General features: G+C 40.2%; 2 protein-coding genes across 15 annotated transcripts in view; one reads left to right on the forward strand and one right to left on the reverse strand.

Moving 5' to 3' along the window:
• The window catches only part of NFYA (nuclear transcription factor Y subunit alpha), a 28,075-nt gene extending 7,697 nt beyond the window's left edge, over nt 1-20,378 (reverse strand). For 2 of the 10 annotated variants that reach the window (XM_037155271.2, XM_037155262.2), the window contains exons 1-5: nt 20,234-20,376; nt 13,857-14,004; nt 9,334-9,480; nt 972-1,103; nt 675-780 (exon numbers count right to left, since the gene is read on the reverse strand). In XM_037155271.2, the coding sequence (XP_037011166.1) occupies nt 675-780; nt 972-1,103; nt 9,334-9,480; nt 13,857-13,931 (460 nt within the window). In that variant the 5' untranslated portion in view covers nt 13,932-14,004; nt 20,234-20,376. Of the gene's footprint in view, nt 1-674; nt 781-971; nt 1,104-9,333; nt 9,481-12,233; nt 12,321-13,856; nt 14,005-19,853; nt 20,140-20,233 lie in introns of those variants that run through there. The other 8 variants (XM_037155256.2, XM_037155229.2, XM_037155241.2 and 5 more) reach the window with 8 other exon arrangements.
• A 169-nt stretch (nt 20,379-20,547) lies between these two features.
• On the forward strand, nt 20,548-26,767 carry OARD1 (O-acyl-ADP-ribose deacylase 1). 5 transcript variants are annotated; one of them, XM_053671017.1, is made up of 6 exons: nt 20,548-20,868; nt 21,559-21,638; nt 21,956-22,100; nt 22,990-23,048; nt 24,057-24,169; nt 25,757-26,767. In XM_053671017.1, the coding sequence occupies exons 2-6, from the start codon at nt 21,600-21,602 to the stop codon at nt 25,857-25,859; spliced, it is 459 nt and encodes a 152-aa protein (XP_053526992.1). In that variant the 5' UTR covers nt 20,548-20,868; nt 21,559-21,599; the 3' UTR covers nt 25,860-26,767. The 5 variants fall into 5 exon arrangements, with proteins under 5 accessions (XP_053526992.1, XP_053526996.1, XP_053527003.1 ...); XM_053671021.1 differs by having other exon boundaries at nt 20,549-20,868; nt 21,239-21,638; XM_053671028.1 differs by lacking the exon at nt 20,548-20,868 and adding an exon at nt 20,875-20,967.

Here is a 26,767-nt window from a genome sequence, read left to right on the forward strand (position 1 = left end):
TGCTTCCAAAAGCTCTTCAGTTTAGTTTGAGCCGTCTCCTCCTCTGTCTGAAGTACATTCTCCTCTCAAGCCATATTTCATCTCTCCCTTCTTTATGCATCATCTAGTCCTAGTACATACCTCTATCAGGGCTCTGCACTGTATTTGTTCACATGCATGCCTCCTTTATTAGACTACAGACTGTTGAGATGAAAGCTCTTCTTTCTTAGCAAAGTTCTACGTACATTGTAGGCATATGTTAAGTATTTTTTGGAATAAATTATGAATGAAGTGGCCCTGAAAAAATACACCTAACAGCAACAATACCCAAAATGCCAAGCTGACTTCTGATCCATGTCTCCCTCTATCAACAAAAAAACTCCTATTTCCAATCTTCCTATTTAAATATATTTCTTCCTAGAAAAGAGTAAAAGCTTACAGAATCCTTAGGACTAGTCTTTTAACAATCACTGTAGGGACTTCTACAAATGGAATTGATGTTGGTCATGTATTGGTTACAAGGAACCAACAATCAATGGAGACAAGGAACCAACAATCAATGGAAACTTGAAGTCTTATTTTCTTGTTCAAAAATGTGTCACATAGAGGTCACCATGAAATTTCTGAAGCATCATTGCTCAAGAGATGAAAAAGATACCCCCCAAAAGCAGACAGAAATGAATGGGCACACTCACCTTGCTGGAGAATGGTGCCATCCGCATTAACTGGCTGATAGACGATGGTCTGCCCTTCAGCAGTCTGTGCTACCTGCTGCCCCTGGACAGCAATCTGTTGCTGTGTCTGTAGCAAATAAATCATGACACAATTTATTAGATTCTAAGACATCACCTGCGAAAAAGACCATGTAGTCTTTCTCCTAAAAAATACTTTGATAGTTCCCCCCATTTCTACTACATGTGAAATACTAGGCTGAGCTGTCTGAGCCTTACAGATCAGCTATGCTCCTGTGATCACAGAGCTAGTGGAATTACCTGAGTCTGACCTGCTGTGACAGCGGTCTGGGGCTGCTGGATGATGATCTGCTGGGTTTGGCCCTGCTGGCCCTGTACCTGTACAGCCTGCCCACCTTGGATCTGGATCTGTCCAGGAGGAACCAATTGTATCTGTGGAAGACAACACAAAGAAGGGTTAGTACTCTGTTGACACTGGCCTCTTTTGGCTCCAAGTGCTAGTTACCCAAACTCCTCTACAGAGTGGAAAGTGCTCTAACGAGGGGGAATTTTGACTACTGTCTGGATGATATTAAGGAATCAATGTCAGTTTTTAAATGATAGCGCTGGCATGATCATTTTATTTTTTTAAATCATGTTTATTTAAAAATATGCTCTGAAGTATTTCTTACAGATGAAGTATTTCATATAGTCAAAATAATTCTTGAGAAAGTAGGTAAATGCAGATGAAACCAGAAAGACTGATTATGTATTGATAACTGTTGAAGATGGGTATGGTGATTAATCATACCATTCTCATTTTTGTCTAAGTTTTCTATTATAAAATGTTCAAAAAAATAAATCACTACTAAAACTGGTGACACTCCTTATATTTTATAAATTTTATAAAAATGGTACCATATTGTTTATTATAATTAATTCTTAAATATAATTTATTATTTCTTAGTCAATATTGTTTTCAAGATATAGCTAGTTGAAATAAAACTAGATCCTTCATTTCACTTGATGAAAAGTATCACGTTAGATAATCGCAGTACAACACATTCATCCATTCCTGGTAGTATTTGGGTTTAGTAATATCGTGGCGTGGCATCCTCTAGGGATCCTGGAACATCTCCCATGAATAAGGGGGACTACTACAGTTTTCAGTTTTTCAAAAAAAAAAAAAAAGTCTTTCTCTACCCCGTAACATAAAGAAAATTCTCCTGTGACGAGAATCTGTAAGTTTCCAAGTATGCTTTCCTTACATTTATTTAATTTACTAACAAGTTATTATTATTGTTTTTAATTCTCACCTGAAGATATGTTTATTGACTGTAGAGGTGGGGGAGGGAAGGAAGGAGAGACAGAGAGAAACAGAGAAAGAAACATCGATTGGCCGCCTCACACATGTGCCCTGACCAGGGATTGAACTTGCAACCCAGGTATGTGCCCTGAACAGGGATCAAACCCGCAACCTCCTGGTGTATGGGGCAATGCTCCAACACAGCCACCCAAGCAGGGCAATCTAACAAGTACTTTTGTATCTACTCTGAGGCAGAAATTTTCTTTTTCTGTACCATTCTTTTTTTTGTTGTTTACATTTTTTAAAGAAAAAATTAGAGCTCATATACATTATAGTTTCAGGTGTACAATACAGTGATTCGACAGGAGTACATACTGTATGAAGTGATCACCACAAGTCAATCTAGTAACTGTCTGTCACCATAACGTCATAGCGATATTAACTGTATTTCCTATGCCATACATTACACACCCATGACTTATTTTATAACTTAAAGTTTGTAATTCTCAACCCACGTCACCTTTTTTGTCCTTCCCCTGCTGCCTTCCTTTGAATAACCACCAGTTTCTTCTCTGTACTTATGTCTTTGTTTTTTATTAGATTCCACATATAATTGAAATCATGTTTGTCTTTCTCTGACTTATTTCACTTAGCATAATACTCTAAGTCCACTGTGTTACATGTATATCATTCTAAAACCACTACTTCACTATTATTTTGAATTATTTTTCAATATTCTTCAATCTATTTCTTGACTCTCTATTCCAGTTCCATTGTTTATATCAAGCCAGGGATCTTCACCTAAAATTGTATGCAAAATTTTCCATGTATCTGGACGTCTACACCTTTTTCTAAGAGGGCATAGGGTCTCAGTGGAATTCTAAAATAGAGAATACAATATAAAAAAGCTTAAAAAGTATTCTCCTGAGACTTCCGCCAAGATGGAGGCGTAGGTGGAAGCACTGCGCCTTCACTCACAACTATGTTTAAAAACAACAAAGTTTTAGTAACAAAAATGCAGCCAAACAACAGGAAATTGAACTACACGGAAGTCTGACAACAACGAACCCTACAGCCAAACCGGTAAGAGGGGCAGAGCCTGCAGCAGAGAGGGGTCGGGAAGGAGAGATCCACTGGACCAACCTGGGCATGCTACCCAGGTGCGCCAGCAGCTGTGGGCAGATCCCAGGTGTGGAGAAGTGGGTGGACCCACTGAGGGCAAAAGGCGGTGGATCCACTGAGGGCTGCTCATGGTCACGGTCACACATTCGCACGCAGATAAACCGGTGAAGGAACTAGCAGTGAGATGGACCACGAAGGCACCTGTGGCAGGAAGCAGCAGAGGGAACCACCATCGTCCCTCTCTGACCCCGCCCGCACATACAGCATCACAAACCAGCGACCTGGGTGGCCCGGCCCTGGTGAACAACTAAGGCTCTGCTCCTCATATGTTAAAAGGCATGAACAGATCAAAACATGGCTCAAGAACAACTCAGAGCCCCAGAGCCAATGAAGAAATAGCCAAACTTTCAGATGCACGGTTCAAAACACTGGTGATCAGGATGCTCACAGAACTGGTTAATTTTAGCCACAAATTAGAGGAACATATGAAGGCTAAACTAATTGAAATGAATGGAAATACACAGGAAACTAATAGTAATGGAAAGGAAACTGGGACTCAAATCAAAGGAGTGGACCAGAAGGAGTAAAAAAATGACCAAACAGAAAAGGATGAAGAAAGAAGAATTCAAAAAAAAAATGAGGAGAGGCTTAGGAACCTTCAGGACATCTTTAAATGTTCCAACATCCGAATTATAGGGGTACTAGAAGGGGAAGAGGTACAGCCACGAGTGGAAAACTTTTTTTGAACAAATAATAAAGGAGAACTTCCCCAATCTAGCAAAGGAAATAGACTCCCAGGAAGTCCAGGAAGCTCAAAGAGTCCCAAAGAAGTTGGACCCAAGAAGGAACACACCAAGGCACATCATCATTACATTAGCCAAGATTAAAATGAAGGAGAGATTCTAGAAGCAGCAAGAGATAAGGGGACAGTCACCTACAAAGGAGTTCCCATCAGACTGTCAGCTGATTTCTCAAAAGAGACCTTACAGGCAAGAAGGGGCTGGAAAGAGGTATTCCAAGTCATGAAATTCAAAGACCTACAACCAAGATTGCTCTATCCAGCAAAACTTTCATTTAGAATGGAAGGACAGATAAAGTACTTCTCAGATAAGATCAAATTCAAGGAGTTCATCATCACCAAGCCCTAATTATATGAAATGTTAAAGGGACTTATCTAAGAAAAAGAAGTTAAAAAAGATGAACAGTGAAAGGACAGCAAACTCAGTTATTAACAACCACACCTAAAACAAAAGCAAACTAAGAGGACAGCTAGATCAGGAGCGGAACCATAGAAATGAAGATCACATGGAGGGTCAGCAAGAGGGGAGTAGGAGAAGGGGGGAGAAGGTACAGAAAATAAGTAGCATAGAGGGTAGGTAGAAAATAGGGAGAGGGCAAGAATAGTATGGGAAATATAGAATCTAAGGAACTTGAGACACATGGTCATAAACTAAAGGGCGGTAATGGTGGGGGAGGGGGTGTGCAGGGTGGAGGGGAATAAAGGGGGGAAATAGAACTGTAATGGCATAATTAATAAAATATATTTTAAAAAGTATTCTCCTAAAATAAATGGTTATTCAAAAAACAATAATGAGAAGCAACCTCTTATAGAAAAAATTGGTATCTTAAGTATTCTAAGAAAGGCTATGGAATCTTACCTAGAGCCTTATATATGTAACAAAAAAACAATTTTACCTAGATGGTTTGATTAGTTACAGTCCATCTTGGAGGAAAATATAATAAATCACCCTGTCAGAGACTCTTAGAATAAATAAATACACACATATATTAATCAAATCCCATAAAACATAGAATTTAGAACTGAAATAAACCCTTGAAATCACCTGATATAAACTGCATTTTCAGATGAGAAAACTGACAATCAAATGACTTGACCAAGATCCAAAAGACAATGTCTAATGGCAGACCTGGGAATGAAAGGTCAGGTCACTGTACCCCGAGCACACTGTTGCAAGCACTGTATCACACTGTCTCCATTTAGGAGTGAAAAGGCAGATGTGACAAGGGAGGGCCAAAGAGGAGACAATGAGAGGAAAAACAGAAATGAAATAGCAGTGTAAAACAGAGTAAAGCACACATACTGAAAATATATTTAAAGCCTCATACACTCATTCATGGAAAAATGTGGAAACTATTTTTAATCCTAATCACAACTCTATCGTGGCAAAAATACGCCAACAGCTTTAAAAATTCTCCTACCCCCTATCCAAGCAATGCCTCCACTCCAAAGAAACTGCCCTAAGAATTAACTCAACTGAAAAATAAAACTATCATGCTCAAATAAATTTGCAGTAACCTTACCTATAAAAGCAAAAATAAATACATAAATGAAAATAAAGGAAAAAACCTTAAATATACTTTTTAAGTTGCAAATTCTGATTCTTCAAATTGACCATTATGAAAGAATTTAAAATAAGAAAATTAGCCCTAGCTGGTGAAGCTCAGTGGACTAAGTGCTGGCCTGTGAACCAAAGGGTTGCCAGTTTGATTCCCAGTCAGGGCACGTGCCTGGGTTGAGGGCTGGGTCCCCAGTTGGGGGCGTGCCAATAGGCAATGGATCCATATATCTCTCTCACACTAACGTTTCTCTCCTTCTCCCCCCCCCTCTAAAAATGTATATAAATAAATCTAAAAAATAAATAAGCTTACTTAAAAAAATCAGGTGGAGATACAGTAAATTAAAAAAAAACAAAACAAAACATAACTACATACATGATACAACCAGGCTCAAAAACTATGCATAAAAACGAACTCCAAGAAAAAAGAGTGGGGCAGGAATTTATAAATTAAAAATATTCAAGGGGCATCTCATCCAATTTCCATGTGTGAACATTACTGGAGTCTTGGTTAACTTTTCAAGTTAATTGTATTACCTGTCTATTTGCCTATCTGTTTGAAGTTTTCACAGAAAATGAAGGTTGAAAAAAAAGTATGCATACAAACTATAAGAGAATATGGAAAACTTAAATGTTTAATTTATTAACCTACTTTTTGTTCATTTTCTTTTCCTAACTTCCTATGAGAAATACCATTCATTTGAAAAAAAATTAAGTATTTAAGGTTATAAAATTTGCTCCAAATATAGTATTAGGTGTGTGTGATGGATATGGACTAAAGTATTTTCTTTTTCATTACTTGCTGGATAACTCAATTATTAATTCCATGGAAAGAAAAGAGTAACATTTCTAAGCAAAAACAAAAACCTCAAACAGACTGTAAATTCCCTTCCTCCCTGACTAAAAATGCCAACATGGGTCACCCAATGAATTATTTTCATTAAACTAGATTCCCATGTTTTTACTCTTTACATTGATTCAAAATTATGCCTAATGTAGTCCTTACCAGAGATGTACAGTTTCAGTCTAGTCCTGCTTTATCAGGGGTACTTAGACATGTGAAATATCAACTAAATGCAAATAGAAGGTAGGAAGCAATTAAATGCAAAGTACCAACTGTCAAAGAGTTTGTAATATTCTTTAATATATTTTATTGATTATGCCATTACAGTTGTCCCATTCCCCCATTTCCCTCCCCCCTGCACACCCCCTCCCACCCACCTTCCCCCACTTTAGTTCATGTCCATGGGTCACAAGTTCTTTAGCTTCTACATTTCCCACACTACTCTTGCCCTCCCCCTATTTTCTCCCCACCGTCTATCCTACTTATTCTCTGAATCTGTATTTGTTTACTTTTTGCTTTTTTGTTTAGTTATGATTTGTATGAAATATACTGGGGTAACATTGGTTAATAATATTATTATAGCTCTGGCTGGTGTAGCTCAGTGGACTGAGAGCAGGCTGCGAACCAAAGGGTAGCTGGTTCAATTCCCAGTCAGGGCACATGCCCTGGGTTGCAGGTTGGGTCCCCAGTAGGGGGTGTGTAAGAGGCAACCAAATATTGATATTCTTCTCCCTCTCTTTCTCCCTCCCTTCCCCTTCTCCAAAAATAAATAAATAAAAATCTTCTTTTTAAAAAAGCTTACCTTTGTCAAACAAAATGAGGACAAAAATAAAATTAAAAAACTTTTAAAATATATTTTATCGATTATGCCATTACAGTTGTCCCATTTCGCCACTTCATTCCCCTCCCCCCTGCACACCCCCTTTAGTTCATGTCCATGTGTCACAAGTTCTTTAGCTTCTACATTTCCTATACTATTCTTGCCCCCCCCTCTATTTTCTACCTACCCTCTATGCTACTTATTCTCTGTACCTTCTCCCCCTTCTCCTCCTCTCACTCCCGTTGCTAACCCTCCATGTAATCTCCATTTCTGTGGCTTCGCTCCTGATATAGCTGGCCACTTAGTTTGCTTTTGCTTTAGGTGTAGTTGTTAATAACTGTGAGTTTGCTGTCCTTTCACTGTTAATCTTTTTTAACTTCTTTTTCTTAGATAAGTCCCTTTAACATTTCATATAAGGGCTTGGTGATGATGAACTCCTTGTATTTGACCTTATCTGAGAAGTACTTTATCTGCCCTTCCATTCTAAATGAAAGCTTTGCTGGATAGAGCAATCTTGGATGTAGGTCTTTGGATTTCATGACTTGGAATACCTCTTTCCAGCCCCTTCTTGCCTGTAAGGTCTCTTTTGAGAAATCAGCTTTTGACAGTCTGATGGGAACTCCTTTGTAGGTGACTGTCCCCTTATCTCTTGCTGCTTCTAGAATCTCTCCTTCATTTTAATCTTGGCTAATGTAATGATGATGTGCCTTGGTGTGTTCCTTCTTGGGTCCAACTTCTTTGGGACTCTCTGAGCTTCCTGGACTTCCTGGGAGTCTATTTCCTTTGCTAGATTGGGGAAGTTCTCCTTTATTATTTGTTCAAATAAGTTTTTCACTTATTGCTGTTCTTCTTCCCCTTCTGGTACCCCTATAATTCAGATGTTGCAATGTTTAAAGACGTCCTGGAAGTTCCTAAGCCTCTCATTTTTTTGAATTCTTATTTCTTCCTTCTGGTCCACTCCATTGATTTGAGTCCCAGTTTTTGTTCTATTACTATTGGTCCCCTGTTCATTTTGCTTCATTTCACTTAGTGTAGCCTTCATTTTTTTCATTTAATTTGTGACTAAAATCAACCAGTTCTGTGAGCATCCTGATTATCAGTGTTTTGAACTGTGCATCTGATAGGTTGGCTATCTCTTTGTTGCTTAGAAGTATTGGCTCTGGGACTTTGAGCTGTTCTTCTGCTTGAGTTTGGTCTGTTCACACCTGTTACATGAGGGGCAAAGCCTTAGGTGTTCACCAGGGTGGGGCAACTCAGTCTCTGAGTTGAGACGCTGTATGTGGGGGCAGGGTTAGAGAGGGGGCAATGGTGCTTGTTCTGTGCTCTCTTGGATTTCAGTCCCTTCTGCTGCTTCCCACAAGCTGACACCTTTCCAATCAGTGCTTTTAGGCTTTATTTCCCGTTGCTGGGGCCCTGGGTTTTGTGGTCTGTCTCACTACCAGTTTTTTGCCAGGTTTTTTTTTTTTTTTTTTAATTTTATTTAGTTATTTTTCAAGTACAGTTTTTTGTCTATTTTTCCCATCCCAGCCTCCCCCGCCCCTTGCTCCCCACCTCCCTCCCATTTCCACCCCCCTTAGTTCTCGTCCCTGTGTCCTTCCTATTTGTTCCTCCAAATCCCTCCCCCATTTTCCCCTTAACTTCCCTTCCTTCTCCCCTCTGGTCACTATCCCCTTGTTCTCTATTTCAGTGTCTTTGTTTTTTGTTTGTTTGTTTTTTCTGCTTGGTTGTTTGTTTTGTTGTTTAGCTTCCTGTTAAAGGTGAGATCATATGGTATTTGTCTTTCAACCCCTGGCTTATTGGAATTCTATGCTGCAGAGAGAAAGAAGGAGCTACTACCCTTTGCAACAACATGGATGGAACTGCCAGGTTTATCTGTGTGTAAATGTGTGTCCGAGGTCAGCCAACTGCCTTGGGCATCTCACTGGGTTTGCTGGATTCCTCCTTGCACCCGGTTCTGCTAACCACTGCCTCTTCCTGCTGAGACCCCTCTCCCCTGACGCTGACTCCACCCCTCTTACCGGTCTGGATGAATTGTTTGTTATTGTCAGACTTCAGTACAGTTCAATTTTCTGTCTGTTCTGGTTGTGTTTTTCCTTCTAAATCTCTGTTGTCCTTAAATTTGGTTGTGTGAGGAGGCACAGTATCACGCCTCCATCTTGGCCAGAAGTCAATAAATTATTCTTTAAAAACCTCTATTCTAACGTTCTGTCTGAACACTTTTTCATACCACTCACCTGCTGCAAACCCTGTGTTCCAGATACAGGTACTTGCATGATGGTTTGACCTTGTCCACTAGGGACAGCCTGGACCATGATGGGTTGGCCAGTTGATGTGATTAACTGGCCTCCACTGACCTGTACCATTAATGGCTGCCCCTGGACCTAGAATGAAATAAAATAAGAACAATGAAATAACTTAAGACACAAAATGGGTTTCACTAAAAGTGAAATCACTGGAACTATTTTGCTGCCTTGCTAGACAAGTAGGGGAAAAAGGTAGGAGAGGTCCAAAGATAATAAGTCTCAAGTCCTTGTCCTCAAATTCACTCTTCTTCAAGCACTTACTTTATCTTTGACTAAAGGCCAAGCTGAATGCTTTAAAGTCAGATATAATGGAGTACATCTAGTCTTTGTAAGTCTCAATACATATAAGGCATTTATCAACAAATACAGGCTAAATCCACAAGAAGCATTTAATCAAAATGTTAAGACTATTTGCCTTTTTAGACTAATATCCAATAATGGTCTCTAGTAAGTTCTGAAAAGGAGGCAATGAGACAGGTAGGTGATGGGGGTGATGATGGTTAAGTACAAATTCTAAATAATCCGAAGGGAATAAATCAAACTGTATCCTGCAATGACTCCAGGAGGCAGGGTAGCAAGCTACTCTAGAGTCTTATGTAGAAGACCCTTTCTCCCTAGTTTCTCAAGAATAAGTGAAATGTACATCCTTTGCCCTCTTCACCTTACTCTGGGAATTCTAGTCTGGTGGTTGTTTAAGGAGCCCACTAGTAAAAACTGTTGAGAAATATTTTCTGGCCAGTTTGCAGTATCTGGTGGAATTCTTCACACTGGACCCTGCAATGCCTGCAGTTACTTTAACTTTAACAGAAGCAATGACAAATATGCAAATTACACAGAGCATTCAAATATACCAAAAAAATTCCCAACTTTCAAGTTCCCATAAACAGAAGCCAGGACATTGTAAGTGCTCTGCAACACCTTGAGTCCCAATATAAAAATACCCAATAACTAACAGAATGCTTTCTAGAAACCAACCCCCCCAGGCCATTTGAAAAGTAGAATCAAATTTTCAACAGAATAGCTAAAAGTCAAAAACTTTCATTTTCCGATTCTTTGTTTTGAGAAATTACTTGCAATATTACAAAAAAATATTCATAAGACTAAAGTACTCATTCTTAATGCTAGTGAAAGACTGTTCAAATAAAATTAATCACAAGATCAATCAGTTATAGAGCAAGATAGATATTAAGGAGCTCCTCCCAAGTATACCAGAATCTTCGGAAATTATTCAAACTCCTAGGCTTTGTTAAGCCATTCCTGGAGGAATTCCACTTCAGTATTAAAGATTTTATAATCTGATTCTCATGCTTTCTCCTTCCCTTACCTCTCCACCCCAAATCAAACCCCCTTTGCTACACCAATGTCTGCATGTGCTCTATCAGAAAACATTTTTTCCAGAGTATTTATTGCACGAATAACTGAAAGAACTACTTAAAATTCTCCAAAATAATAAGACCCTTAAGAAATGGATTCCATTATTTCCATTTATTTTAAATAAAATCTGCATAGGTAAGGAATACAAGTTTTAGGCTACAACTACTAATATTTTTCTGGCTATTCTTCACAGCTTCTCCCCTTGTTGACATGCTGTAAGTGCACATAATAAACCATTTGGGACTCCAAGGAGCCACTGTATTTACAACACATAAGTAATTACAAAGACACATGCATCAAACAAAAAGCCATACAGTTAAAAGCATGTTACATTCCCATTCCACAAGTGGTTAATGACAATATTTTACATATCGATAAGGTGAAACAAGCATGAAAAACATGAATTACAAGCTGCTGTACTCTGAGATACAAATATAGGTAGGGAAAACTTACAAGTTCAAGTTCTTTCAGCTAATTTTATGTTCAGAATTGGCTGTATATCATCAGTACACAGCATGGGTGGCAGATGTGAGGGTGGGCCCAAAAGATAAAAGTAAAATAATTACAATAAGGGGTAGTTAACTACAGAATGTTTAGCAACTAGTAATCAAGTGAGATGCTGCTTTTACATTCTACGTCCAACTTTGAAATATTTCCATTAAATGAAAAAAAATATATAAAGCACTCAAATCTTGACAGTTTCTCAAAAATATGGTAATTTCAGTAAAAGTAACCTGGAGACACAGAAGAGACTAATGCTTCTACCCTTCATTTTATGTAGAAGCTGGTCAAAATATCAGTCCAGTTTAAGATATTTAACTTGGACAACATCATGTTAGGGGACTGCCTTGTTTAAGTAAGAATTCTTAACAGTGGCTCTAACACCTAAGACCTATGGAAAGCAGACCCCACTTGTGTCCAACCTGGAGGGACAGTATAATCTTTGCAGATCTAATAAAGACAGGTCATCTCCCCAGGAAACAGTAAAAGGCAGCGGTTAGGAGAGTAACAGGATTTAGTCGTTAGATAAAACTTGCAAAGTACAATGATTATTTTGTAGCTGACTTGTCCTTTTACCGAAACGAAGCAAAATTTAGCTTAGCTAATATGCATATATTTTCTTCTCTACTATTATAATTCATGAAATTTCACCACGCAATTTGATATAGTTTGAGCTCTAAATAAATTCTAACATCACTTGTAACAATTCTTTCCAAGGCATTCCCAAAGAAACACACCAGCCAAATGCCATTTCCAGAAAATTCATACTAGAAGCACTATATGACTTGGCATGAAACATTAGAAAACTGGCATGTTATAAGCCTCAAAGACAAGTTAGCATCAAAAACATGCAGCTGACTTTGCCATTCCTCCCTGAGATCCTACCACAAACAGCACCAGACATGAGGAAAGGAAAAGTTCATGCAGTGCTTACAGAGAGTCAGAGAGGGCACCACTACCTGGAGGGTCTGGACTTGCTGGCCTGAGGCGGATGCCACCTGGGCCTCAGTCTGCAACTGGACAGCAGTGACACCACCCTGCTGCTGAGAACAGGAACAGGAAGAGCTTGAAATGTGTCAGGAAGGAAATGTATAGTTCAAGACAGGAGATTGCCTTACCTCATAAAGTAGAGGGAGTTTGTTTCAACAGCCCCACCCTACACAGGACTTTCAAATTATATAGACTCCCTACCTGGAGCTGTTTTGTAGAAGGTAGCAGGATTAAAGATATTAAATAAAGATATCTGTCCCCAGAGTGGAATTCGAAACATACTTCCACAACTCAAAAACCTCAAAAACATTTGTCATCATTAACACAAATTTTTTAATGCAGACCCTCCCTCTGGAGATAGGCATTTGGTCCTTTTGCCTACAAAGTTATTTTAATGCTCTTTTTATTTCCTCAAATGAGTTCACAAGAACAAAGGTTTTAACAGCTTTGAAGCTACAATAAAGAATTTCTGGGGCTCAAATGCAATCACCAGAAAGGAAGAACAAAGCAATCACTGTGAACCAACATCATTTTCATGAGGTTGCTGCTTCCATATCCCAAAACTAAGATTACTTATACTTAGTTGGACTACCTTAGAAGCAATTTTCAACCTAATTTTTATAACAGGAAAAAAACTCACCCACCAGGGCATTGGTGTGAATGGAGGGCCCTTTGTGGAATCCCTATTACAAAGAGAGTAGTTGAAGGAAGCTGCCAGAGCCACAGCGGGTATACAAAAGGAAGTCGAGCAAAGGAGTTTGTTTAATTAATCTCTTTATCAAGAGTAGCTCCTTTCCTTGATCATTAGACAAGACAACTCACCATTAAAACTTCTTGTGACCTTCCTGCTAACTACTTTTCCGTATTATTTTAACTCCATTTTAGAAACAAAATATTCCCAATCTTGGCCTAAGATTAAATTGATGCCTAATAATTTCTTTTATTATAGGGAGAAAAACAAGTGAAGTTTCACTAAAATCAGATATAAGCATCAGAAAATGTAAGCGCTGTATAAATTTTAAAAAGCAGCCCATTTAATAGTAGTAAACCAGCACCAGGGAATTCGTTTCTACTATGTGCTTATCCAGAAGAGTGGCTGTCTAAATATCATCCTTATGGTAAACTAGAACTTTTCAGAGTAAGTACTGTGGTGCATCAAATCAAAGAGCAGTGAATTTCTTAGAAGCTGACTATCTTGGTTTGTATATTGTGGCCAAAGCCTTACTAGATCACACACTAGCATGATCAAGAAGAACAACCAAACTGAATCCAGAAAAAACCCCAAACTCCAAATTTCCGTCTGAAAACAGACTAGGTGTTTTGACTTTTAAAAAGATCAAAGGGGCAATTTACTATTAAACCAGGCTCCCATGAAGAGCAAATTCTCAGTAGTCATGAACTGGATACAAAGTTCTGAACACAGAAAACAGGAGAGAAATCACAACAAATTCAATCTTCAAAAAGCACTTCAGCACAAGTCATCAGACCCATCATTTATAAGATCTGGTACCTCTCAAATAATATCCCAACTGAGTAGTGCTGTTATCAGCTCCACTGCTGTGATGTTTACAGCGATCTTACTTTCATACCTGCTGCTGAATCTGTCCAGCCTGTACAACAATCTGCTCTGTTGAACTATTGCTGTTCGTTGTATACTGCTCCATGGTCCCTCCAAGTTGAAATTCGGCACACAGTGAGTTTCACTCTGGAGAGTATAGAAGACTGTGAGATGCACTCCTATTCGAAATGTTGAGAAAATAACAAGAGTGGGATTTGTCAATAAAGGCCTTGCCAGATGATTAACCTTGATAACTGATCATTGTACTTTGCTATTTCCCATGTTTTAAAAATGCTTTTAGTCACTCCATTGGCAACCTAACCTTTCGATACTAAAAGAGCAACACTTGCACCTTAGAAATATTATGTTGTGATGTCACTTTGTTGCAAGGTTCACTTAGCAGATTTTTAAGTCTGCACATGTCTTTAGAGAACAAACAGTTTAATTTATAACACATATTTGTTGCCTGCCACATGTTACTTTAGCTCCCTACTATAGTAAGCAATTTAAAACTCTAGGGTTTATTATTTAGTAAGCAAATTGCCCAATCTGAAGCCAAATGTTTATTTTGTTTACCAAACCTCCATTAAGTGGAGCTAAGAAAGAAAGCCCTAGCATAGATTTAGGGTCTGCATTTTATTCCAGAGCTAGAAATAAAAAGGAATTTCCAAATATTAATGGCAATAATGATTATTTACAGAAGGAAAACATTTTAAATGGCTACAATTTTCTCTAAAAAGAGCTAGTTTTCCCCAGTCCTGAATTTGAATGCTTAATAATATACCACCCTTTACTGTATAATTTTAACTTTTTATTATAGCAATTTTCAAATATATACAAAAGTAATGATCATTATAATGAACCTCCAGAGCCATCATCCATCTTCAATGATTCTCAACCCACAGATCCCAACCACTTTCCACCCACCCCTGGATTTCTTTGAAGCAAATCCCAGGCACCATATTATCCCTGCCAAGTCCACAAATACTTTAGCATCCATCTCTAAAGAGTAAAGACTCTTTTGTCTTTATCATTCCACCATAATGATATTGTGTCTCTATAATATCACCAATAATATTAAGGACTTATTAAATTAATATCAAATAGCTAGTCAATGTCCAAATTTACCATTCTTATATACTTTAACAATTGAATACTCCTTTTTGAAATAAGGACACAATTGGGTAAATTGAAGTGATATTTGAGAACCTTGAATAATGACTTGATTAAAAAATGTAAAGGTAGTCACCTTGGAAATATGGGGGAGGCACAGGTATATAAACAAAATGTAGATAAATATTTTTCCTCAATTTTTCTCTAAAACTTGAATGATAAAAATTATGTGAGCTAACTAAGTTGCACATTATAGCAGCAAAGTATGGCACCCCTCTCCATAAATATACACATGGTGAATGAGGTTACTTACTCACCAGGTGTCTTGATATTGTGTGAAAGAAGGCAAAATATATTCAAGTGCATGTCCAAATATTTAGGAGGAAGTGTACTGATGTCGAAAATTTACTTGAAAATACATTTAAAAAATAAGATAGACTGACGAATGAATGGGTGTTAAGAATGAACAGATATCTGAAAAGGCAGGTATGTTATTGTACCATGTTAATGGTAGACTCTGGGAGGAGGGTACACTGATATTGTGAAATTATTTTAACTTTACTGTAGGTTTGGAAAAATTTAAAACTAAAATGTTGGAAGAAAAAATTGAACAAAAATTAATTAAGCTTATCATTTACAAATAAAACGGTATGTGATGTATAAGTCATAAATGAATGACAGGATGACTATGTCATCACAGCATTGTGCATCTGGTCATACGATCCTCTAACTCACTACCTTTGCTCTAATGAACATACCAAACAAATGTCTAGTTTTCATTTGGATTTACATATAGGTGAGCCAATAAGCAGCATACATGATCAAGAACACAAGTAAATCCAATAGTTACTTTCTCATTACACACTGACGAAGTGACACTCTGATCTTTATGTCAGCCTCTTCTGAATTGGTTGACTGAATCAGCTCTAGGAGATAGTGGGAACAGTATGGATAATCAGGTTTTCAACTAGACTAAGTGACTGCCAGGGAAGTAAAAAGTCTCCCCTAAATTATATCTTGTCTCTAACTGCGGTACACATGATACATATGTACATTTAAAGAACTAAGGGTCACATTATAAAAGAGTACGTATGATTTCATTTATATAAAACTCTGAAAGGACAATAGTAATCTGGAGACAGAAAGTAGATCACTGTTCCCTGGGACTGGAGGGGGTGTAGGGGGTGTGGTGAGGGGAGGGGAAGTGGGAGATTGACTGGGATAGAGACCCTGGATTTTTCTGGAGTGATGGAAATGTTTTGGATCTTCACTGTGGTGATTCCATAGGTGTATAAATTTGTCAAAGTTCATCAAAATGTAAACTTAAAATAATTACCCTCTGTATCTAAATTATATCTCAATAATCCTCAATGATTTGGAAATCAGGATCATGAAGGAATGTCTTCTATATTTCAATACCTCCTCCACCCCAAACCCCCTTACTGTATGAGGTTCTTTCCTTGACCATTAATTTCCTGAAATTTGTATCTTACTCAAACAGCATAGGGATTACCAATATATAGGTCATTCAGATTTTAACTAATTTATACCATAACACAAATGCTCCAAATGAAAAACATTTAAACCCGCTATACTTTGCAGGGTAAAAAAAAAGAAGGCAACTTCAAATCTAACAGCAGTTCTCTCTCACATTAATGTGAAAGTGATTCCGTCTGGAATGCGATATTGCTAATGGTGAGTGCTGTAACAACTGGCTTCAGTGAAGCCCTATGTTCCTACTACAGTGAGCTTCAGTTAGCACAACTGCAATAAAACCTGACACTGTCTTTCCTCAAGTGCTTCTCTGCCCAAGATTCTGACAAAATTAAGTCATCCTGATTTACTCTGTCTAGTTCTTGCTTCTAACTCAAAAGTTTTGAACTTTCCCCCCCTCACAGTGTGTGTTTATTCTGGCTAGCAGAAAAATTCACTTCTTTCCACTTCAAGGCATAGGTCCTGAAATGTAGCTAATTACTATGAATCCATTTTATATGGATTCACATACATTTTAGAGCTAAAACTTCCAGAAAGTCAACTATAAGCACATGACAAGCCCTCACAATCACATTTGATAATCACTACCAGGTAAAGCTTAGAATAGTGGCCTTTGAACTTTTTTGACCACAATTCATAGTAAGAAACACATTTTATTATATCACTATACACATCAAAAAAGTAACTGAAACAAAAGTTTCATGAATACTTATCTTTTATAAGATATATACTTTGACATTTTCCAACTTATTACAAAAAGATCACCATCACTGGCCCACTAAGTTGACTCTACAACTTAACAAATGGGTCCTGGTCTTTGATAAAAGACTATGGAGCTCTCCAGCTTCCTCAGTGTCCAAGGGGTTTCTGGATTCGAGTTCCTAATTTGCTTCTTTTCTCCACTAATGATGTAGCATGTCTCAGACATTGTCCTAAAGGTTTTAGAAATAGAAAGAAAACTCTGACAAAGATCCTAACTTCAGAGTCTCTGAGTTTAGTAAAGGAGTAAAAATCTGTACTGGAACTTATGAAAAACAAAGTAATAAGGAAATCTGGAGAACAGAGATTTCTTCCAGCTAGGGAAAGATAAATCAAGGAAGACTGTAGGAAAAGGTGGCAAGAAAGATTTGTATGTGATGATGAGTGAGCCGGTGGAGTACTCCCAATGAAGAATCAGCATAGATACAAGGACACAGGCCCTGGCTGGGTAGCTCAGTTGGTCAGCATGTCATCCTGATACATTAGTGTGGTGGGTTGGACCCCCCTGTCAGGGTACACACAAGAATCAACCAGTGAATGCATAAATAAGTGGGACAACAAACTGATGGTTTCTTTCTTTAAAAATCAATAAAGATAAAAAAATAAGGCACAAACATTTCAGCATATGAACAGCAGACTAAAAGACCCCACATGTCAAGTGAAAGGTAAGAGGCTAGACTCCTGTCTCAAAATTCAAAGCAAAGTTCTTCTGCAGACAGGCAGGCGCTCTAGGTGTTTGGCAAAAACATAGCCAGACTATAACTGTCTTTTAGAAAGTCTAGCAAAAGTGTTTGCCGCGTCTATAAATGTGGATAAGAATTAAAGAACACTGGATTAGGAGTTCACTGAAACCTACCAGTTGTGTGACCTTAGTAAATATGATTAGAAACACAGGCACCATATACACTAAAGACCCACTCTATACAGTAGGGACTGCACTTGGTGCCTCACATAAGTAAAAACTTTATTTTTTGTTATTATTTTTTATTTTGAGAGTATGTTTGTTAAAGTTTGGGACAGTGAAGGACAAAGGGCAGGCTTGGGGTAGAAGAAGCAACAGGAGAGAGCCTGGGTGGTGCTCTGCTTTGGCTCCCTAGCAATATTATAGGAAAGAAGCAAGCCACGTTGGGCTGCTGTTAGCTCACTGCAAAGTCAGACAAAAAGGGGCTTTGGAGACAGATTCAGGGGGTAAGTGTGGGATGAGAGGCTGTGTGTTTCAAGTCTCCCAGGGACCCTTAGAGTTTAGGAGAGAAAAGTAAAGATGCACATTTGAGAGGGAAGAAAGGCGAGGGCATGCTCCAAAGAGCTTGATAATAAAAAAATTCAAGTCCTAGGGATATCTCCCTTTCTCCCACCACAAAAATCCACTGTTTTGGGACAAAACCCCACCAGTCAGAAACTTGTTTCTTCAATCTTACAAAATATTCTTTAAGATGTACAAGTGATTTATCAACTGGGCTGTCCAGCCTAAACTCTTTACCCCTACTGTCCACTGCCTTTATTCTATCTTCCTCGTCAGGGACACAGCAAAATCTGGTGCCTCTTTCCAAGTTCTCTCTAAGCAATGTTCTTTCCTGTTAAAAGGAAATCCTATCATCCTGAGGTCAATCACAAGTGTGGCTGTATTAAGTCTCCCACCGGAGGTAACTCATGTATCAATACCATACTTCACAAAACTGAACTGGGCCCTATTATAGCACTATCCATTAGGTATTGATTAGTTGTTCACATGTCAATCTCCCCCAGGCAGGGAAGGTTCTTATTTACATCTACCCACTCCCTCCCCATCACATAGATGGGGAGGCCTGGTACATGTTAACTGCTTTATACCTGGTTGTCAACACATTTCTTCTCACCCTAAGGAAAACCCCACAATAAAAAAGTTAATATGGAATTCGAAAGTGTACTAGAAAAATATAAACCAATAGTTGAGAAATGAGCCAATGAATCAAGCTTGACACGTTCAAAGTTAACACAGAAAGGTGAAAGAAAAACGAACTGTACATTCTCAAGGGAGGAAGAATTCACAAGATGAGCAACGGACAGAACTAACAACATGAAAAAGCAAGTCGTGCAGCCTCCAGGTAAAGGATCGCCAAAACCTTGCAGGTTCCAGGCACGAGTGGACTGGCCTTAGCGCCCGGGCAAGAAAGGGGAGACCGCTTGCTTAAGACTCCAAGACTGAGGTGTGTGGTTCTGCCTAGCAAGCTGGGCGGGGAGGAGAGGAAATGACGAGCCAAAAGTGGGTGGTAACGGCGCCGACCCGGGAACCCGGGCTGAGCCTGATGTAAGGAGGGGCCCCGGAGGAGCAAGGGGGAGTGGGCCCACTGGCTCACTCCCAGTTCCCCCTCCGGGAAGACGGCAGGGACGGCCAAGCAGAGCGCCGAGGTGGGGACAGGCCATCTCCTTCTCCTCACTGCACTTGAGGCCTTGCGGTCGCAGGAACCCATCTTTTCCAGGCCTCCCTGCAGACCCAGGAGGGCTGGGGACAGACAGACCAACACGGCTCACGGAGGGCCGGGGGACGCCGGCGGGGGGGCCCCAGTGGGAAGGTTTCCCGTCCGAGGGTCGGTCCATGGAGAGTGCAAGGGCAGACTTTTGGGCTTAAATACGAGGCTGGAAAGACCAAGAGGAAACTACGGAGGGGGGCGCGTGTGTGTACCTGAGTGTAGGGGTATTCGTGGCAGGCAGGCATCCCAATCATTCCCGAGCCTGAAGCCTGAGAACCTTGGTCTAAGAGTCGGGGGAACCGGGACACATCCCCACCTTGCACTGGCACCCTGTAGGAATCTGGACCCCAAGGTGCCTGCCCCTGGGGGCGCCATTCCTGCGCGGGGCAGCCCCCTACAGGCCTTGGCCGGGAGTGCCCCGCAGAGCTCGCAGGCCCTCGGCCGGGGTTGCCTGCCACCCCACTCGGCTAGGCTCAGCTCGACTCCCCGGGCTCGACGGGCATCTGGGCCTCTCCTGAGTGGTCAGCGAGACCCGCCAATCGGGGCGCTGGGGCCGGCTCTGGGCCGCTGGATATTGGCTCCTCACACTCACCGTGCCTCGCTCCCCCGGTTCGCTGCCCGCGCTGATTGGCTCCAGTACCGGACTCCGAAACCCAATCAGAGGCTCCAGCCGCCGCCGCCGCCGCCACTACCGCTGCCTGGCAAAATGGCGAACCTGAACAAAGGGGAATCGGGCCTCCCTCCAACCGCCTCCGCGCAGGCGTCTCTGTGACCACGCCCCCTAACCACCAGCCACGCCCCCCGCTCTGGGTTTGCCCCACTCCGATTGGAAGAGCATTGCGCAGGCGTCCATGAAACCACGCCCACTGCCTTGATTAGCTAGCATTCCCGACAGAAGGAATACGCAGGCGTCTTCTTGACGCGTCAGACGCTTGGGCTCGAATACCTCCCTGATCATATTACTACGCAGGCGCCAGCTAGCTTTTTTTGCCAACTTCCCACCCACTTCTATGCGGCTACTGGAAGCACACCCCGGGCTAATGCGCAGGCGCCGTCCCTCCTTGCTCGTGGTTGGCTATCTCGTTACGCAAGCCCGGGTAGCGGCGGGAGACTCCACGGTGTTTACCGCCGGAAGTTCGGCGGCCGTCACCAAAGAGTGCAAGTTCCGCTAGCTAGCTAGAGAGGCTTATTTCCTTTTCGCCTGGGAGTGGTGGGCGGCCATGTTAGGTGCGTGTTTTTAAAGGCTATGGCGGGATTGGCTCCGCCTCTGGTCTTGTCGGATGCTCTCCACCTAGCAGGGCGGGATTTGGAGGTCTTCCCCGCGGGGTGGGTTTTGTTAACGGCCTTCTTCAGGTGAAGGGTAACCCCGGTACAGTGGGGCTTTGAGCGATCTTTCCCGCGGGACGGCGGGACAGGTTCTTCACCCTCGCTGACCCGCCCCAGGGTAGGAGACAGTGGGAGGCTTCTATAGATTCTTCCGTTACCCACTCCCCTCCCTGCAAAAAGAGGGGAGTAAGCTTTTCTTGAGGGTCCACCTCCATGCGTCGGTCAGCACACTCCCTAGTTGCGGTCTCAAGTTCCTACTTTTATTTTCTAGGCCAAACCCACCGAGTTTAAGAACTGTACTAAACCCGCCGGGCTCGGAGAAAGGAGAAGGCGTGTTTTAGGGCCGTCTTTACTTGCCGGTGGAGCTAGCGCTCCGGAACAGCGCGAAATACGAGCGGGGCACGGTCCTTTTTGAACCTAAGGCTTTTTTCTTTTTGCCTCAGAAGAGTTTTGCATTATTGCTTACAGGCTGGACGAACTCACATTTATTGATAAACGTTGGGAGGAAAAATAAAGTGGGTGGTCAGGTTGAGCAGAATGTAATGTATTTAGGCTGCCTAAGCATTTCTCCTTCCTTTTCCCTTCTCCTAGCTGAGGAAACATTTCAGTTTTGGAGGTAGCAACTCGATATCATGGCCGGCAGCCCTAGTGAAGATGCAGAAGGAAGCAGAGTGCGTAATAACTATTAACTTATGGTGAACTGAAATGAGAGTAATTGAGGTTAAACGTATAAACACTTTTTAATTAAACCAGTAATTGAATTGTCTTTCTTTTCTTCAGCTGTTTTATAATACAACCTAGGCAGAGACCAGCCATCACTTTCCTTTTACACATGCTTTAATTCGTAGTGGTTAACTCGTTAAATTCTGACGGTTTGGCTTTAAATCAAGAAGGTGGGGGAGGGGCAGCAGACTGGAAAGGAAAACAAAGAAATAGTTTAGTGTTTTTCTGTATCTAATAAAACATTTCTTTCCTTTGCACATTTTAGATCACTTATGTAAAAGGAGACCTTTTTGCATGCCCCAAAACAGACTCTTTGGCCCACTGTATCAGTGAGGATTGTCGAATGGGTGCTGGGATAGCTGTACTCTTTAAGAAGAAATTTGGAGGGGTGCAGGAACTGGTAAATCAACGTGAGTTCTGAAAACAGCTTAACTTTTATGCCTTAGCTAGAGCATCTTTTGGCCTCCTGTTATACTTTAATTATTAAACAAGAGATACATGTAAAGAAGGTGTTCTTAAGCACAGTACTTTTAATTCAGATTTTTTTCCCCACAAAAATAGCCTCTAGTTTGGGTCCTTATCACACTAAGCTTGACTTCTAAATGCTTCTCATTTCTTTCTATACCCATAAAGCCTATTGGTAATTGTCCACTTCTCAGAAAACCTTAATAACTGAAGTGCTTTGCAAATCCACAGGTATTAGCTTCGTATTTAAGATCCTTTGATCACCCGTATTGTATATAGGAGTTCAGAATCCTTTGTTACTCTCTTTCATCACTTTCTACCAATGATTTTAAACCAGAGGTGTGTATCAGAATCTCGTGGAGCTTCTGGAACAGTTGCTGAGACCACAGTCCAGGCTGAATCAGGATCTCCACTGGTGATTTTGATTCCAGCTTTTAAAAAACAATTTCTATTTGGTACTGTAGTTATATGTGAACATAACACCTTCTCATGATTGGAAACTCTTATGATTAGGAACCTTTCTCTATACCTAAGTCCCCCATAATTATGCTTAAACATTAGCTCTTTGTATCTACAAAGGTTATTGTTGAATGAACACAACTGGCAAAGAAAAAATGTGAGTAAAACATGGTTGAGAAAATGATAAAGTGGGAAGCTAAGGAATACAGTATTTAGGAAGGCAGATGAAGAGCAAAGTGTTCATAGGAGACAATAGATTTCTTTAGAGTTGAAAATGTTCTGAAGTAAACATCTAAAGATTTTTTAAAATCTAAGAATGGAGATAAGTGTTTTGATTTTCTTTTTTCTTTCTACTATTAAATAACTTTTTCTTAGAAAAGAAATCTGGAGAAGTGGCTGTTCTGGAAAGAGATGGGCGATATATATATTACTTGGTAAGATGGGGCCAATTCTCAATAAGTTTTAAGGATTGGTGAACAGATAGGCTGTGCTGAATTTGTGATGATTATGATATTCCATTCTAGACAACCAAAGATGTTGAAAAGCTTCTGATCTCATACCAACTCAGGTCCAGTGTTGTTGGCTCTTTGGACCTCTGGGTTAGAAAGGAAATTGCATCCTAGCTCCACGGGAAAGAGTGCTGTGATGTCTACTAAAGGCCTTTGTTCAAAGACTTGCAAAAGTTAGGGATGTCTTTCATCCTTTAATTCCTTCCTTGACATAGTAAGATAGAAAAACAATAATGTGTCAAGAGACAGAATGCCCAAAGGAGTTTTTCCTCATTCTTCCTTATCAAATGTACTCCATTGCTTTCTTGCCTACTTCCTCAGTGTGGGATTCTTCCACTGTCCAAACGGTCTTTGGCTCTGGAAAGGGTGTGGCTTATTGGCGATGGTCCTGGTGACTTACAACCCACTACAAGGATTTGGACGGCAGACTAAGTGGGGTCATTTGAATGCGGTCTTTAAGGCTGATGTGACTTCCAGTATTACTTGGAATGCTACCAGTGTATCTCTGCTTTTATAGAGAAACAAAAAGCAAGCAAGCATAATTCTTAAATAAATAAGCTTAACAGGAAATTTTCAGGTGGTTTGGGTTCTTCCTTATTACAAATATGCAGTAGCTTATCTCTTGGAAGAGGCATAAAGACTTTCACCTACTTTGCTTAGAAATAATACACAATAGGCACAGTTCATAAGCCTCTTGGTCTTGAGAAAAGGAAGGATTATATACATGGTAGTATCTGGGTTTCTCAGACCCTATTTAGTTGATATTCCTGAGAGCCTCCCATAACTGGAAGGAACATTATGACATTTGTCATCACTGCTGTAGACTATTCTGTAAAAATACACTTGTTTTACTTAGGATGTTAGGACAATGTGATGACTTCTTTGGCTGTCATTTTGGACTAATAGAGTTTGAATTTTTTTCTTTGTACTCAGATTACAAAGAAAAGGGCTTCACACAAGCCAACTTATGAAAACTTACAGAAGAGTTTAGAGGCCATGAAGTCCCACTGTCTGAAGAATGGAGTCACGGATCTGTCCATGCCCAGGCAAGGAAATGACAGGGCCCTAAATGAAGATTTAATTGGTTGGTGGGGCTTATTGTCTTACCCAAAGACAAATGACTTAAAAGCTTAATCTAAAATACGGACTGAAAGGTAAACAAATTACAGAACTTAAAAAAATCACCAGTGAGTCCTGGTTGGGTAGCTCATTTGGTTAGAGCAGTGTCTCAATATGCCAAGGTTGCAGGTTCGATTCCTGGTCAGGGCCCATGAAAGAATCACTAATGAATGCATAAATAAGTGGAACGAGAAAATGATGTTTCTTTCCCTCCCTCCCTCTTTCCCTCTCTCTCCCTGCCCTTGTTCTCTAAAAATCAATAAATTAAAAAATTTTAAAAATCACCAGTGAACCAGTTGTCAGATCTTAGGCCAGGGCATACCCTGGGTCTTAGCCTGGGTTGAATGAATAAGGATAAGTAACTTAAAATACACACCTGCCTCAACCTTTGTAGTAGAGGGGAACAGTTGTTAATCACATTTGTTAAATTTCCAATCCTCTCCTTGAAGCTTAGCCATGTTTTCTGAAGCAATGTAAACTTAAGAACCAAGACCAAGCAAGTGTGATTTCCCTTTGGGCCACTTCAGGTATCCCAAACCTGTTAATTTTGTGCAAAGAAAGTTGTCAATGATGACTACCTTTTAAACTTCATGCTTGTTGGTGGTCACCTTGGGCAGTAGCTAGAGGATATGTCCCTGATGTAATGTCTTAGGTTCTATCTGTTGGAAACTTAAAGAATGATGGGGTTTCAACATCCCTTTTGCTGTGTCTTAGGAAATAGGCTTGGGCTTACCTTTCCCTGTCTGCCTAGTTTTGAGTTAGTGCTGACCGTATGTTCAGGTTTATTCCAAGCTCCAAGTTACTTATGTGGCTACAGGGTCTCTCATCTTACATTGGTCCTTTATGTACTTACGGATTATGTAGCAGAAACTTTTTTTGATTATAGTTTTTTTCAGGGACTTACCACAGTATATGCAGTTAGCAGTTTTAAGCCTCTCTTTTCCCCCTAGGGATGTTGAGGATCAGTAAAGTAATATCTTAGAAGAAAGGTGCTAGGTAGTAGAGTTTTATGGGTCGAGAAAGGTTTTTTACCAGAGTATTGCAAAGACCTGAATTGCACTCATCTTGGCATTTCTCAGCATTCCATCTTGATTGCCTTTTTTCACAGTTTCTGCTCCTTGACTGTCTTATCTTCCATAACTTTCCATTATAAGTGTGTTTTTTAAACGCCATCCTTTTCCTACCTATCCACAGCTAGTTTTCACAAGTAGACATAGAAAGATAGTAAGTCTCCCATGTCATGCAGTTATACATTTATAAATGTTGCTTGAAATAATTGGGAAGTGGTAACCAGTAGGCAAAAAAGAAGTGACAGCTTTGGAATGTTAGGGCTGTTGAGGAACAGTCTTGGGTGACTCAACAGGAATTAACTTCCAAATTCCCACCATGGTTGCCAATAAGCATGAAATCAGATAATGTGTTCTTATGCTTTGGGTGAATGCAGTCTAAAGAGGGAAAGAGTGATTTCCTAGATACCTTTATCACAACCAATGGAGATGTTTTGTCTTTTTCAGGATTGGGTGTGGTCTTGATCGTCTGAAATGGGAAAATGTATCTGCAATAATTGAAGAGGTGTTTGACGAAACAGACATCAGAGTCACTGTGTATACACTCTGAACAGATGAGCATTTTGGATGTGTCTGCGTTTTCCTGTATCATCCCTACTGGGCTATACGACTGGGCAAAATGACCTTAAAAATTGTCAGAGGAAAGTTTCATGTCAAGTTGTCTGTGTCACAGGCCATGGTTAAAGTTTCCATATTTCCATGATTGGACTGGTACTCTGGAGGAGAGATTGCTTGGGAAATGTTGCTGTGATTTTTCTCTTTTCTTTTTTTTTCTTTTTAGGAAGGTAGGTAATAAATAGCCTGATAAGAGTTGGGGAACAAGATGTTCGGCCAGAGGACCCCTTTTTGTTCCAGGATGCTACCTGATTTGTTTGGCTTGTCACTAGGTGGCAGCATTGATTCTACTCTACTGTTTTCAGAGAAATTTCAGGAAGGATGAACATTTCAGTTAATTTTGCATCTTTTGGCATTTGTGCATTTACTTAGTGTTATCTTTATGTCATCAGATTTATCCTAGGAGAGAATTTTGAGGGGTTTTTTTGTTTGTTTAAATTACAAAAGCAGACTGCTTCAACATTGTTAAGGAATTTGTAGAGACCCCCAAAAATTGGAAAATAAATATTTTTTCTTGGGTTACAATGAGGTTCTGTGCACATGTCTGACTTGTTCTGGACTTGGATAATGGAGAATTCACCTATAACTTAATTTGGAAAAGTCGGAGAGGGGGGTGCAGAGGGAAGAGCGGCCAGGTGAGAAGAATGGACAGCATCGATGGGTCAACATACTGAAAAGGCAGGTTTTTAGAATATCCTCATGGTAAACTCTTCTGTCCACTACGTAGTGTCTGTGATTGAACCTGTCTGAATTTAATCATGAAACAAATAATACGCGTTAATGCCTTGCAAAGTGCTTAGTGCAGAGATGACTCATTTCTCAACGAAATCCATATGCATCTTC

Source organism: Artibeus jamaicensis, unplaced genomic scaffold, assembly GCF_021234435.1.
Source record: "Artibeus jamaicensis isolate MK-2021 breed Jamaican fruit bat unplaced genomic scaffold, CSHL_Jam_final contig_1803, whole genome shotgun sequence".
NCBI lineage: Eukaryota > Metazoa > Chordata > Mammalia > Chiroptera > Phyllostomidae > Artibeus > Artibeus jamaicensis.

Bases quoted from the DNA above. Each gene is read 5' to 3' on its own strand.
- OARD1 (XM_053671017.1), top strand. From the start codon at position 21,600: ATGGCCGGCAGCCCTAGTGAAGATGCAGAAGGAAGCAGA. The intron at 21,639-21,955 runs GTGCGTAATAAC...TGCACATTTTAG, and splicing joins AAGATGCAGAAGGAAGCAGA to ATCACTTATGTAAAAGGAGA. The intron at 22,101-22,989 runs GTGAGTTCTGAA...ACTTTTTCTTAG, and splicing joins GCAGGAACTGGTAAATCAAC to AAAAGAAATCTGGAGAAGTG.